Below are 15,245 nucleotides of genomic sequence, written 5' to 3'. Positions count from 1 at the left end.
GTCCTTCTACCTAAATCCACCTCCCCCCCACATCTCCATATATATATGTTCTCATCTGTAAAATGAGACAACTGGGCAACATGATACATGGAGCACAAGGTCAGATGTCAAGGACCTGGGTTCAAATCTCACCACTGCTATGTCAATCTCTACAATCTATTGGGCTTCACTTCCCAACCTATAAAGTGAAGCGGCTGGATAACAAGATCGCTGAGGTTCTTTCCATTCTAGAACCAAGATCCTATGACTAGGACACTTGCATCTGCAAGGTGAATGATCCTAAATCCTTTCTCTTCTCTGTGCCTTAATTTCCTCATCTGAAAAGTGATGGGGTTGGACCTGCTGACCCCGGGGTCTCCTCTAGATTCCCTGCCATGGAGGAGGCCACGTCCAAGGGGTTGGGTTCCAAGTCATACCCAGTAAAGCAGGAGCACACCGATGTACTGAATCATGCTGTATAGAGCCATGTATTTAAACATACAGAACGAGGTGACCAGTGCCGCACGTCCTTCCCTGGGGGAGGGAAACAAAAGGTCAGTTAATTGAGAAGATATGATTGGTGTCTGGGGCATCACCTACCCAGGGGTTGGTCATTTTCCTAGTGGTCTGGGTGGGCCCCTCACTGGAGGTTTTTCAACAAGGATTAAATGACCTTTTGTTGATTAAGCGTAATAGGGTTGCAGAAGGGTAACCCAGGTAAGGGAAGAAAGACCGCTGACAGCATCTCCAACTCTGAAGCTGTAACCACATGGTGCTGTGGAGCTGCCTGAGGACTGTGGACACCATTGTGACTCGACTGTACCGGTGCCTCTGGGGAGGGAGCCCAGCAGGGCAGAAGAGGGCAATGACTGAGCTTTGAGTCCTTCCCCATATCCTCATCTTCATAGCTGTGCTGCTCTTGGTGAGAATTTCTGGCTTGGTCATCTAGCAATCAATTATCAGTGGCAGAAAGAAGTGGGTGGGACAGTGGAAAGAGCAGTAGAGGAAGTCAGGAGAAGCCCAGGGTCTGATCCTGCCTCATGTGACCATGGCTACATCAGTGCAGCCTTCATGTCTTCATCCATACAATGGGAATCAATGGCCACCACTCCAACCTGTTAGGGTTGCTAGGAGTAGCAAGTGAAGCAGTGGCCATAAAGGACGATATAATGTGTGATGGTGAACACAGTAAGTCGGCTTCTAGGAAAAGATGCTCAGGGATCTCTTGTTTTCCAGACTCCCTCGGGTCCTCTCCCTTATAACACACTGTGATATGTTTGGCCAAATGACTAATAATCAGTTTTACAAATGTGCATTTTTTTAAAGCTATTGAGTCAAATCTTTTAAAACTTTGTTGAACCAAGAAGGAAACTGGCAAGAGCCACTGAAAAGAATGCTAGATTTGGACACAGGCTTAATTCCCGGCTCTGCTCCTTAGCAACTGCTTGACCTTTAAGAGGCCCTAACTTCCCTTGGCCTTTGTAAAGGGAAGGGGGTGGCCTCTGTGACCCCTGCACCCACCAGCTCCAAGTCTGTACTGGGTAATGATTTCTTAGGAACGTTCCACCTTCGAGTGTCCACTCCACCTCCAACATCGGCAATTAGGCCGGGGCAATGTGAAGCCATTCGGGCATTCCGTTCTTGTTGGCAAGAAGACAAATGGCCCTCGGCCTGAGAGACTGAACCTGAGAGAAGGTTTGAAAAGGTCTTGGCCCTTCCTTCTCTTTAGAAAGGGAAATGCGTATGAGGCACTTTCAGCCCCTTCCCCTTCCTCCTTCTCACCTGCAGCCAGGGATCCGGAAGGCTTCACCCACAGAGGATGCTTTTCAGTGCTATTTGGAGCCAGTTTAGAACTGGAAGCAAGCCAGCTGCAGAGCCACTTGGGAGCAGGAGGCCTGCTGGGTGAGGACTCCAGGGGACTTGGGACCAAGGGGCTGGGGGCATTCAGCCTCCTCTCTAGCATTCAGGGAAATCAGAGATCAGGCTCGATGGGAACAATATGGAGCAAAATAAATTCTCCTGCCTAAGCAGTTGGGACGAGTCTGTGTAACTCCTGGAACACGTGGTGCTGAAGTGGACAGCACCCAGGCTGGGAGCTGGAGGCGAGGTGCTAAACTTGCAATCTCTTCATCTTCATGAGTTTCCATCCTCACATCTATACCATGGGCATGGGAAACCACAAGTCGCCGCTTCTCATGGCATAAAAACAGAAGATGCGCCTAGGTTTCTGAGCCCCCAGTTCTCTCTGGGGTTCCATGCTCAAGGAAGCAAAAGCTTCTGGGGGGTATGGTCAACTCACTTATCCGAAGGAATAAAAAGACTTATGCATTCAGTAAAACGGTCTAAAAACTCAGCCTTATTCCATGAATTTCACCAACAATCTTGGACCATTCCTATTCTCCTCCCCCCTTTAGAACAAGTGGGGTGACCCTGCTCCACCATCCCCCCAGGTAGCTCCATGTGGTTTGGAACACGGCTGCAAAGTGGGCCACCTGAAGCTGTTCCTGCTTTCCTTCTGGCCCTTTCCCCTCGTGGACCCCCTGCACTGGGGACTGGAAAACCCAAAGGAAAGCCAGCTTTCGAGGAGGAGCAAACTTACTTGATGAGGTGCGGCACGCATTCTATATTCGGGGCTTTGGAGGTGAACGGGGAAGCCACGGAGGCCTCTTGTTCAGACAGGGAAATGCCCGCGTGAGCCATTTTCAAAGCCTGGAAGGCAAACATTTGGGTTTCATTCCCATGGAACCTGTGTCTGTCAGTATGTCTCCTATGCATGTTACGTAGGGACAGTGCCTGAAACACTCTAGTCTCTTCTGCTCTAACACCCATTGGACTCTGGTTGCCTTTTTTGCCTGGAATGCTCCCCTCCTCACCTTGGCTCCTGAGACCACCTGCTTCCTCCTAGAAGGTTCAGCTCCTCCCAGAAGTCCTGATTCCCTCAAGCCATCTTGCATCTCTCTCTGTGTCCGTGTTGTTATCCTCAATAGACTGTAAACTTCTTAATGGATGGGACAGTCATTTCCATCTTTGCTTAGGCAACTAGGTGGTGCCATAGTGCATAGAGCACCAGGCCTGGAGTCAGGAAGACCCTTCTTTCTCAGTTCAAATTCAGCCTAAGACACTAGCTATGTTACCCTGGACAAGTCACTTAACCCTCTTTCCCTCAGTTTCCTCATTTGTAAAATGAATGGGAGTATCTTTGCCAAGAAAATCTCAAGCGGGATCACGAAGGGTTGGCCATGATCAAATATGATTAACAGCACCTCGCTTAGTACCTGGCCCTTTAATCTTTTAGGGACTCTTTTAGGGACTCCTTTGTAAAATTACATTCGATAACTGTACTTTGGTGTAATTGCCTTCCTTTATGACCTCATATATTGCAGAAATATATATATATATATCACAGAAAAGAGTGTCATCCAAAAAAGGCTTTGCCAGGCTAATTAGGTGCCAGAGTGGTCCGTGGTACCCAAAAGACTCCAAGTCACCATAAGCAGATGCTTATAAAATGCTCAATTTAAATTAATTCAGTCCCAACTACAATCCCATCGTGTACAGGCAACCTCCAACTCTTAAACAAACCCCATGGTTTCTCTCTGTTAATTTTTTCCTATTTATCCTGTATTTAGTTTGGTTTTTCTCTGTTAATTTTTCCCTATTTATCCTGTATCTAGTTTGTTTTGTATTCACGATTACATGTTGTCCCTCCGTGAGATTGTAAGCTCTCTGAGAGCAGGGACTGCCTTTCTTGGCCATTCTTAGCATCTCTAGCACTCTAACAAAGTGCCCGACACACAGTAGGTGCTTAATAAACATTTATCAATTGGCTGACGAAGTAGCTATAGTGTAGTAGCCACTAGAGATACAAGGTCAGAAATGAATAGTTTCTACCTCTGAGGAGCTTACAGCCTATTGGGGTCCAGGTGGGGGATGAGTACACGTGTAAGAAAACACAAAATCTGCACAGATTGGGGGGGAAGGGATTGACTTAAATTATACTGAATGCATGAAGCCTCGATGGGAAAGGAGGCGGGAAATAACTGACTCGGAGTGGAATCGGAGGCCCTGGCTGGGGCCAGCTCTGTCACTGACTACCCAGCACCGCAGAACCGTCAGCCCCGTGCCCAGGAGACACGGACACGGGACATCAGGGCTTTGGGGCGCCTCCTTGGGATTTGGACCAAGGCCGTGCCAGGAGTGTGCCCCCACTTACCCCGCAGTCATTGGCTCCATCGCCACACATACCTACAAAGTAACTACAGAGGGTAAAGTCAGTAGAAGCCTTAGCACTAAAGCATCCTGGCCTGCCAGTGCCTCGATTCAAGGATACTGGGGTGGGAGCACACAGCAAGACCAACAGAAGCCGGGGCTTGGAAGCCCCAAGTTTCTCTTTGGGGCTTAGCCTAAGAGCTTGGAGCTGACCGGTGAGAGGGGCCGGCCGGGTGCTCCTCCTGCCCGAGGGCTTCACGTGGGACTGTGGACAAGTCACCTAAGCCTCCGGGGCCTGAATCGTCCTGTCTCTAAAACTAGGATTCTGGGAGCTAATCTGCAAGAAGAACCTTCTAGGGGCAGAGCCATGTCCTGTTCCCAGCTCAGAAAGCACGTCTGAAACCACAAAGGTAAAAGACAGCGGGCCAGCCCGAGCGGCAGGACCACATGCGGGACTCAAGGAGCGCTTCTCCCCAGGGTCATCACTTACAAAACCCCAGCGTCTCCAGCCCCCAACTTAGCAGCCAAGAGCTCAGCAAGCACCCCGACAGCCTGAAACACTTGGCCACACCGCTACCTTCTAAAGGCCCGTAGCTCCTCCTGTTAACTCTCAGAATGGGCCCAAACCACCTTTTTGTTGACTAAAAAGGCAGTCGATGAGTTTGCTGCGGAAGGGGGAGAGCCGTGTGTAATATGTAAGTATTGCAAAGCACCAGCTCACTAGCATGAGTCAAGTAACACAAGATAAGTGAGTTTTACTTGGCTGGTGCAGCTTTCCAGCCAGGTCTGAGCTGCCAGTCTCAGGTTATGAAACACTGTGCTTCCCAAAGGCGCTGGCCCGGGCTGGAGGGCGAGAGACATTGGAAATCTCTCAGAAATGAATGCAGGGACATCGGCAGGACTAATGACCGAGGCTCCCACACATTCACACCAGCACGTGTGCTTTCTAGTTAAGCAGGAGATCCCAAGGCAAAAGGAGCATGGAACCAGGCTCCACACCAGTGGGCTCCTGCTCTGCCCAGGTGGCCTGGGCCACCAGCCTGTACTTGCAAAGAACCTACTCCAGCTTCTGAAACTCTTCAATCAGACTGGATTTCTGCCCAGGAGACATTCTGGCAAAAACCGTCGCGTTCATCAGGACCTGGTAAAAATACGGAAAGAGTTCATGACATCGAAGAGACATAGCAAGGAGCCCGAGGAGCCACATCGGGAGACTGGTTAGCAATTAGCACGAGTTCAATTTAAATCCAACGCTGCAATGAACCCGTCTTCACTCGAGAATGAAGTGGAGATTTGGACTCCGTCCATAAGCATTGGACCACTTTCTAGTACAGGCGTTAATCATCTCTAATCTCTCTACAAGTCACTGAGTCAATATTTTATGATTTCAACAGAATGAGGATTTCCCAGTAAACACGGCTTATTCTCTCCACTGGCAAAAGCCAGACACGATGTGTTCCTGCCGGAGCCGTATAGAAAAAGTGCTTAACAACTGTCCAATTGCCTTGAGCCCACCTGAGGTCAGAAGCTAACAGGTAGCATCACATAATTGCAGCTGGCATTTCTAGAGTGCTAACTTTAAGGCTGGCAAAGCACGTTATGTGCATAATAACTCATTTGGTCCCCGTGACAACCCCTTCATTTTCTTGAGTTGTCCCCCTTTCTTGGAATACAATGCCTCCTCCAATCTAAGGACCCTCTGGGCTTCTTTTAATCCCAACTAAAATCCAACTCCGACAAGAAACCTTCCCTGACTTCCATTAATTCCACTCCTCTCCTTCTTTTAAGGACTTTCTATTTATCCTGTGTATATCCTGCTTCATATTTTTTTACATGTTGTTTCTCAACAGATTGTAAGCTCCTTGAGAACAGGAACTGTCTTTTCCCATTTTTGTATTCTCAGCACTTAGCAGAGTGCCTAGTATATAATAGGTGCTTAATAAATATTGATTAATATTATTGACTTCCCTCCATCTTGTAGACCAGGAAACTAAGGGTGAGAGGTTAAGGGATTAGAGGTCACATAATCAGTAAGTGTCTGATGTAGATTTAAAACCTGTATATACACAGATTATTTATGGCAGCTCTTTTCTCAGGGCAAAGAATCAGAAACTGAAGGGATGACTATGAATCGGGGAATGGCTGAATAAACTGTGACATGTGATTATGAGGGAATAGTATTATTCTATCAAAAATGATGAGCAGGATGCTCTCAGGAAAACCTCAAAAGTCCTCCATGAATTCAAAGTGAACTGTTTTGTGTACAAAGTAATAGCAATGTTGTGGGATGATCAGCTGTGAATGTCTATTATTCTCACGATACAATGATCCAAGACTACTCTGAAGGACTTAGGATGAAAAGTGCTCTCCATATTCAGAAAAAGAACTGATTGTATCTGAATACAGATTGAAACACTTTTTTTTGCTTCCTTTTTTAAGAAAAACTCCTTTTATTCCTATGTTTCCCGCCATTTTTTAACTTTATTTTTCTTAAGGAGTTTTTTTTTTGGAGGGCGGGGGGAAGGGAGATAAATGTTTTCCTTTTTGACAAGACTTTTAGGGAAATGTTTTGCACAATTTCACATATATCTTCTCAATGCTGGTGGGGATGGGGAGGAGGAGAGAGAATCTGAAATCCAAAGTTTTTTTAAATAAAAAATTGTTTTACATTTAATTGGGGAAAATAAAAATATCAAATAAAGCCCATGAAAAAATAATTTTAAAGACTAGCGCTTTATCATCCACTATACCACCAAGCTCAATAACATCAATACTAGCTTGACTTTATATAACATTTTTAGATTTGAAAAGCACACATACATGGTGAATTACTGTTAACCATAAGAAATCTCCTGGCATGAGTTAGGAGAAAATGACAAGGCAAATCACCCCATTGGCTGGCCTGAGGAAATATAGGTAATTTGTCCAGCATTCACATTGGATTCAGTGATCCTCGGTACCAAATATAACCTGTCAGATGTCAGCCAAGACTGACAAGAAGGGTGCAGGACCCAGAAAAGAACAAACTACTGCAAGCAGCCAGCAGTTCCACACTAAGATGGAGGGGGAACTCAAGAATGGAACGATCTGAGCTTAAACTTCCCCGGTGGTCACAGGCCAGGAAGAAAAGGATGTGGACATTAAAAAGATGAAAAAAAAAATAGAAACCATAATCTCCAACAGGCCAGTGCCTTCAGCTGCAGCTCGACTTAAGTGGGGACCTCATTTCCCACTCCTCTGTTTATTCTGCACAGCCCTGCCTCACTTAAATCCCGTTCAGTTGCAAGTTATAACCTCACCTTCCTGATGCCATTGGTTTTCTTAGAGAACATCTATCCTCATTTCTGTTCAATATGCCCAGAATAAGTTATGTTCATTTTCAACTTAACGTCTTTTCTCGTGCTAATTGATTTCAACTTCTATCTCCCGGGCTCTTTTGTTTTTTTATTCCACTTTTCCAAATCCTATCTCTCTTTCAAGGTTCCTCTCAAGCCCCATTCTTGCCCAGTTGTTCAAGTCCATGGTTATTACCCCATTCTCTGCATCGAACACTGTCTGCATCTCTCACTTGGATCTTCTGTCACATGGTCCCTTACACTCTGACTTAAATTGCTTAACTATATCCCAGCTGTTTTGGGCCTCTAATCAGATTGCAAAGCTCTTGGGGGACAAAAACATGGCAAGGGTTCCTTTTGAGCTCCTTCAGGACCTAGGACAGTTCATTCTATGCCCTCACCATCAACAAACATTTATCTGATGATAGTCAAGGAATAAAATGATATAAAGGAACAGGAAACTGCCCAGTGAGCTTACGTCATGTTGGTAATCATCTCTGGATGATTCAGGGCCCAACTTTTTAGTTTCTGGATTTAAGTCAGGGCTGTTCACTGTGCTCTGCAGATTCTCAAGTTTGCGGATTTTTTTTTCCCTAGTGCCTAGAACTGAACCCAATGGAATACAGAGGACTTCTCCCTTCTTTGTTCCTTGAAGCCATGACCATGCTGATGCAGCATGGTTGCCTTAGTTTTACCATTTGTCATATCCCTGCTAATTCAAATTTGCAAACCCCACAATTATTGTTACACTGTTGCCATGCTTCTCTTGTCTTGTGCCCAAAATAACTTTGCCCTAAATCCTTCCATCTGATTCTATTACAACTAATATCCTATTTTACTGAAACGTGTTGGGACTCTAAACTTTCATCTTGTGTGCAATCTTTCCCTCTTAACTTTGTATTATCTGTGCATTTGCTCAAAATGAAACTCATGCCTTTAGCCAATACTATTGAACTGCCAGCTATCTCCAACCTAGGAACCCTTTTTTAAAAATTATTATAGCTTTTTGTTTACAAGATATATGCATGGGTAATTTTTCAGCACTGACAATTGCAAAACCTTTTGCTAGGAACCCATTTTTGAAGAATTGCATGCTGAGAGAGAGAAACACTGTGACTCTAATCCCCAAACTTACTTTGGGGAGCAGACTGTTGAAATGCTGACTTAGCACCTGATAGGATTTCCCAGTCATGGCAAAGTGATAGCTTCCGCCTTCATCTTCAGGTCTGCTGGCATCTTCTCCAATGTTAATGTAACTGTCCTGCAAGTCAGGCCATGGTTATTTTTGAACTTGCAACTGAAAACATGAACTGGCCAAAGCCATAAGCAGCTTTCTGGGAGCACATAGGGGCTGCTTCCCGTTCCTTCTCAGTCATCCCCACTCCAGTTGTCCCATTAAGCTCCCCTTGCTGGATGAGCACACCCCGTGCACTTGCAGGAAAGCAATGAGCTTGACCCTGGGCTTCCCAAAAAGGCGTGAAGTCAGTCAAACAGTGTATGGTCATTAGGCTCCCATCATTATAGCTCTAAGAAGGACAATTATCCCTCTTCCCTTATGATTCTTGGCTAACAGCACCAGCCGTGCTGCTGCTTTAGTAGATGAAACACTGGATCTGGAGTTGGGAAAACCTGAGTTCAAATCCCACCTTCAATGTGCCCTAGCTGTGGGACTTTGAGCAAATCACTTCCACTCCATTTTCTCATCTATAAAACAAGAAGACTGGACTCAGTGGAGTCCACTGTTCCTTCCTTCTCTGAGTCAAGGATCAATCCAAACCTCCTCCAGACTTTCCCAAAGGGGAAGGCTCACAGTATTCTGGCCTTCTAGAGTTGGATCTCCTTGCCCAGTTCGGCGTGGCTCCAAAGGACAAGACAGAAATGAGAAAGTGACAACATGGGACATTTAACTTTTTCTGTGGGAAAAAATAGATTCCGGTTTTCCGGGGCATCAACATCTGTCTGTGCCCTTCCCACCTGCCCCTCTGGCTCAATAATCATTTTGAAAACATGAGAAATAGTGGAAGTGATTTTTCTTTTCCCTGACCTTTCTGGCACAAGACACATATTTCTTCAGGAATATCAAATAAAGGGCATTTCCCCACCACTGGGGAAAACTCTGACTCCGGGATGCTTCTTGTGAGTTGGGTACGCACAGTACAGGGCCTGGAAATGTTGCTAATAAACTCTGTTGGGATTGAAGTAGGTGGAGGATTGTGAGACTCCAAATTAGAGTCAGGAGGACAAAGACAACGTCAGTCCGATCTCCTTTTTAGGGAAAGAAATGGAGGAAGCTTTATGTAGGTGGGAACTGGCAATGTCAGTATTTGAAGCCCTCTCAGCCCCTCCAGGCTTGGCCCCCTCCTTCTCCCCTTCAGCACCTGCCTTTGGAGCGCGTGTCCGGTACAGCTCCGTGGCCAGCAGGGTTGGGGGGGGGGGTGCCCTACACAATCTCCCGAGCCATTTCAGGGCGCCGTCCCTCACCTCAGCCCCGCCCGGCGGCTCTGCCTTGCCCACAAGCAGGGAGTCTCTCCCTTACCCGGTCCCCATAGCCGGCGTGCTTTCGATCTTCCAGCAGCCTCCACGTGACCGAGGCGGGTGAGGGCCCCTCGGCCTCCTTGGCTTCGAGGAGAATGACTCTCAGGCTTTCCGCGATCATCCCCGACTTCCTGGCCACCGTGACCGCGGTCTGCAGGTTGTCCCCTGTAAACGGCAGCCGCAGGAGCCCGTGGCACCCCCACTGTTGGGCAAAGGGTGGGGTGGGCATCTCCCAGGCGGGGGTGGCGAGGAGGAGACTGCCGGGCATGGGAACCGAGGGTCTCTAAGCCTGGAAGGGGCTTTCACATACAAGGGTGGGAAAAGCTGAGAGAACCCGTGCGAGATCGCCCATGTGACCCCACCACACCGGAGCCGAACACAACGGTCGACACCCGATTTCAATGCGTGCTAGAGCCCCAGCATTCCGGGCAGTGAAGGGCAGACCGACCCAAGAGCCAGGCTGGGATACAGGAAAGGGGTCTCCTCGGGACGGAGTCTGGTGGGGGCGGCTGCTCGGGCCCTGCTGAGCTCCGGACCACAGGTAACTACCCTGTGCCAGGCTCTGTGCCGGGTGCCGGGGCAGAGGGACAAAGCACCCCCCCTCCTCGGGGCTTACACTCCAAAGCAGAGACCCAAGGGAAGCTTGCGAGCCTTTGGGGAAGGTCTCGGTCAGCAAGCCCGTGGCTGCGCGGGACACAAAGGCCCCTCAGCTCCTCTCCTGGCAGCGCCCAGCCCCGGCCTCGGCAGCTCTGCCCCAGAAGCGGACAGTTTGCCGGCTCCGTCAGCCAGCCTACAAGCGTCTGTCTGGGGTCTGCGCCGTGTCTACACTGGGCTAAGTTCTGGACAGAAACAAAGTCAAAGACAGGCCCAGGCAGCAAAGGGCTTGGAGCTAACGGAGACGGCCCGTGAACAAGTGTACGCAAGCAAGATCTGTGCAGAAGCTGCGGAGAATGTGGGTGTGCGTGTGTGAATACGTGCATTATATGTGCACGTGTAGATAGATAGCTATAGGTCATATATGCACATATAAAAACACGTGCAGGTAATAGAAGTACACGTGTGTAGAAGGTGCACATGTGTACTGTATATGTATGTGCTGTTGTGTGCACGTTTAGTCTTATAAAGTGTGTATATCACATATACAAGGCATCCTATGTGTACATATAAAACTTGGGAACTATATTTTGACTATATAGATGTATAAAGAATACATGTATACCTTGTTCTAGAAATTGATGTGGAAAGGACATTGTACCAGAAAAAGGGTAAAGTGGGGTAGTACATCTCATGAAGAGGCATAGGAAACCTATTATATCTGAGAGAAAGAATGGAGGGGGATGAATATAGTGGGTATCTTACTGCCTTCAGAATTGGCTTTAAGTGAAAAATCTTAAGACATATTCAATCTATGGTGAAACTTCTCCCATCTCATTGAAAAGTGAGAAGGGAAAAGTGGAAAGGGAAGGAATAAGCTAAGCGGAAGGGAATACGGGAACTGGGAGGGAAAGGGGTAAGATAGGGGGAGGAACTCTAAGGCGGGGGGAGGGACACTAAAAAGGGAGGGCTGTGAGAAGCAAGGGGTGCTCACAAGCTTAATACTTGGAAGGGGGGGAAAGGGGAAAGAAGGGAGGAAAGCATAAACCGGGGTTAACAAGATGGCAAGTAATACAGAATTGGTCATTCTAACCATAAACGTGAATGGGGTAAACTCCCCCATAAAGAGGAAGCGGTTAGCAGAATGGATTAAAAGCCAGAATCCTACAATATGTTGTTTACAGGAAACACACCTGAAGCGGGGAGATACATGCAGGTTAAAGGTAAAAGGTTGGAGCAAAATCTACTATGCTTCAGGTGAAGTCAAAAAAGCAGGGGTAGCCATCCTGATCTCAGATCAAGCTAAAGCAAAAATTGACCTAATTAAAAGAGATAAGGAAGGACACTATATCTTGCTAAAGGGTAGCATGGATAATGAAGCACTATCTATATTAAACATATATGCACCAAGTGGGGTAGCATCTAAATTCTTAAAAGAGAAACTAAGAGAGCTGCAAGAAGAAATAGACAGTAAAACTATAATAGTGGGAGATCTTAACCTTGCACTCTCAGAATTAGATAAATCAAACCAGAAAATAAATAAGAAAGAAGTCAAAGAGGTAAACAGAATACTAGAAAAGCTAGATATGATAGATCTCTGGAGAAAATGTAATGGAGACAGAAAGGAATACACTTTCTTTTCAGCAGTTCATGGAACCTATACAAAAATTGACCATATATTAGGACATAAAAACCTCAAACTCAAATGTAGTAAGGCAGAAATAGTAAATGCATCCTTTTCAGACCACGATGCAATGAAAATTACATTCAACAAAAAAGCAGGGGGAAGTAGACCAAAAAATAATTGGAAACTAAATAATCTCATACTAAAGAATGATTGGGTAAAACAGCAAATCATAGACATAATTAATAACTTCACCCAAGAAAACGATAATAATGAGACATCATACCAAAATGTATGGGATGCAGCCAAAGCGGTAATAAGGGGAAATTTCATATCTCTAGAGGCCTATTTGTATAAAATAGAGAAAGAGAAGGTCAATGAATTGGGTTTGCAATTAAAAATGCTAGAAAAGGAACAAATTAAAAACCCCCAGTCAAACACTAAACTTGAAATTCTAAAAGTAAAAGGTGAGATCAATAAAATTGAAAGTAAAAAAACTATTGAATTGATTAATAAAACTAAGAGTTGGTTCTATGAAAAAACCAACAAAATAGACAAACCCTTAGTAAATCTGATTAAAAAAAGGAAAGAGGAAAATCAAATTGTTAGTCTTAAAAATGAAAAGGGAAACTCACCACTAACGAAGAGGAAATTAGAGCAATAATTAGGAGTTACTTTGCCCAACTTTATGCCAATAAATTCGACAACTTAAATGAAATAGAAAAATACCTCCAAAAATACAGCTTGCCCAAACTAACAGAGGAAGAAGTAAATATCCTAAACAGTCCCATCTCAGAAAAAGAAATAGAACAAACTATCAATCAACTCCCTAAGAAAAAATCCCCAGGACCAGATGGATTTACATGTGAATTCTACCAAACATTTAAAGAACAATTAACTCCAATGTTATATAAACTATTTGAAAAAATAGGGATTGAAGGAGTCCTACCAAACTCCTTTTATGACACAGATATGGTACTGATACCTAAACCAGGTAGGCTGAAAACAGAGAAAGAAAATTATAGACCAATCTCCCTAATGAATATTGATGCTAAAATCTTAAATAAAATATTAGCAAAAAGATTACAGAAAATTGTCACCAGGATAATACACTATGACCAAGTAGGATTTATACCAGGAATGCAGGGCTGGTTCAATATTAGGAAAACTATTAGCATAATTGACTATATCAATAACCAAACAAACAAAAACCACATGATCATCTCAATAGATGCAGAAAAAGCATTTGATAAAATCCAACATCCATTCCTAATAAAAACACTTGAGAGCATAGGAATAAATGGACTTTTCCTTAAAATAGTCAGGAGCATATATTTAAAACCATCAGTAAGCATCATATGCAATGGGGAAAAACTGGAACCTTTCCCAGTAAGATCTGGAGTGAAGCAAGGTTGCCCACTATCACCATTATTATTTAATATCGTATTAGAAACACTAGCCTCGGCAATAAGAGTCGAGAAAGATATAAAAGGAATTAGAGTAGGCAATGAGGAAACCAAACTATCACTCTTTGCAGATGATATGATGGTATACCTAGAGAACCCCAGAGATTCTACCAAAAAGCTATTGGAAATAATTCATAATTTTAGCAAAGTAGCTGGCTACAAAATAAATCCCCATAAATCCTCAGCATTTTTATACATCACCAACAAAACCCAACAGCAAGAGATACAAAGAGAAATTCCATTCAGAATAACTGTTGATACCATAAAATATTTGGGAATCTATCTACCAAAGGAAAGTCAGGAATTATATGAGCAAAATTATAAAAAAGTCTCCACACAAATAAAGTCAGACTTAAATAATTGGAAAAATATTAAGTGCTCTTGGATCGGCCGAGCGAACATAATAAAGATGACAATACTCCCTAAACTAATCTATTTATTTAGTGCTATACCAATCAGACTTCCAAGAAAATATTTTATTGATCTAGAAAAAATAACAACAAAATTCATATGGAACAATAAAAAGTCGAGAATCTCAAGGGAATTAATGAAAAAAAAATCAAATGAAGGTGGCCTAGCTGTACCTGATCTAAAATTATATTATAAAGCAGCAGTCACCAAAACCATTTGGTATTGGCTAAGAAATAGATTAGTGGATCAGTGGAAAAGGCTAGGCTCACAAGACAGAATAGTCAATTATAGCAATCTAGTGTTTGACAAACCCAAAGCCCCTAACTTCTGGGAAAAGAATTCATTATTTGATAAAAACTGCTGGGATAATTGGAAATTAGTATGGCAGAAATTAGGCATGGACCCACACTTAACACCATATACCAAGATAAGATCAAAATGGGTCTATGACCTAGGCATAAAGAACGAGACTATAAATAAATTAGAGGAACATAGAATAGTTTATCTCTCAGACTTGTGGAGGAGAAAGAAATTTGTGACCAAAGATGAACTAGAGACCATTACTGATCACAGAATAGAAAATTTCGATTACATCAAATTAAAAAGCCTTTGTACAAATAAAACTAATGCAAACAAGATTAGAAGGGAAGCAACAAACTGGGAAAACATTTTCACAGTTAAAGGTTCTGATAAAGGCCTCATTTCCAAAATATATAGAGAACTGACTCAAATTTATAAGAAATCAAGCCATTCTCCAATTGATAAATGGTCAAAGGATATGAACAGACAATTTTCAGAGGATGAGATTGAAACTATTACCACTCATATGAAAGAGTGTTCCAAATCATTATTGATCAGAGAAATGCACATTAAGACAACTCTGAGATACCACTACACACCTGTCAGATTGGCTAAGATGACAGGAAAAAATAATGATGAATGTTGGAGGGGATGCGGGAAAACTGGGACACTAATGCATTGTTGGTGGAGTTGTGAACGAATCCAACCATTCTGGAGAGCAATCTGGAATTATGCCCAAAAAATTATCAAAATGTGCATATCCTTTGATCCAGCAGTGTTTCTATTGGGCTT

At 44.2% G+C, this 15,245-nt stretch overlaps 1 protein-coding gene across 3 annotated transcripts in view; it reads right to left on the bottom strand.

Annotated features, from left to right (window-relative positions):
- Nucleotides 1-15,245, bottom strand: part of ATP13A4 (ATPase 13A4) — a 75,809-nt gene that overhangs the window by 13,334 nt on the left and 47,230 nt on the right. For 2 of the 3 annotated variants that reach the window (XM_051991612.1, XM_051991611.1), the window contains exons 19-24: nucleotides 10,060-10,223; nucleotides 8,659-8,784; nucleotides 5,250-5,329; nucleotides 4,193-4,235; nucleotides 2,579-2,688; nucleotides 417-513 (exon numbers count right to left, since the gene is read on the bottom strand). In XM_051991612.1, the coding sequence (XP_051847572.1) occupies nucleotides 417-513; nucleotides 2,579-2,688; nucleotides 4,193-4,235; nucleotides 5,250-5,329; nucleotides 8,659-8,784; nucleotides 10,060-10,223 (620 nt within the window). The remainder of the gene's footprint in view (nucleotides 1-416; nucleotides 514-2,578; nucleotides 2,689-4,192; nucleotides 4,236-5,249; nucleotides 5,330-8,658; nucleotides 8,785-10,059; nucleotides 10,224-15,245) is intronic. The other variant, XM_051991613.1, reaches the window with a different exon arrangement.

Source organism: Antechinus flavipes, chromosome 3, assembly GCF_016432865.1.
Source record: "Antechinus flavipes isolate AdamAnt ecotype Samford, QLD, Australia chromosome 3, AdamAnt_v2, whole genome shotgun sequence".
Lineage (NCBI taxonomy): Eukaryota > Metazoa > Chordata > Mammalia > Dasyuromorphia > Dasyuridae > Antechinus > Antechinus flavipes.
Note: the sequence above shows the minus strand (reverse complement) of the source record. Positions and strands in the feature narration are given on the sequence as shown.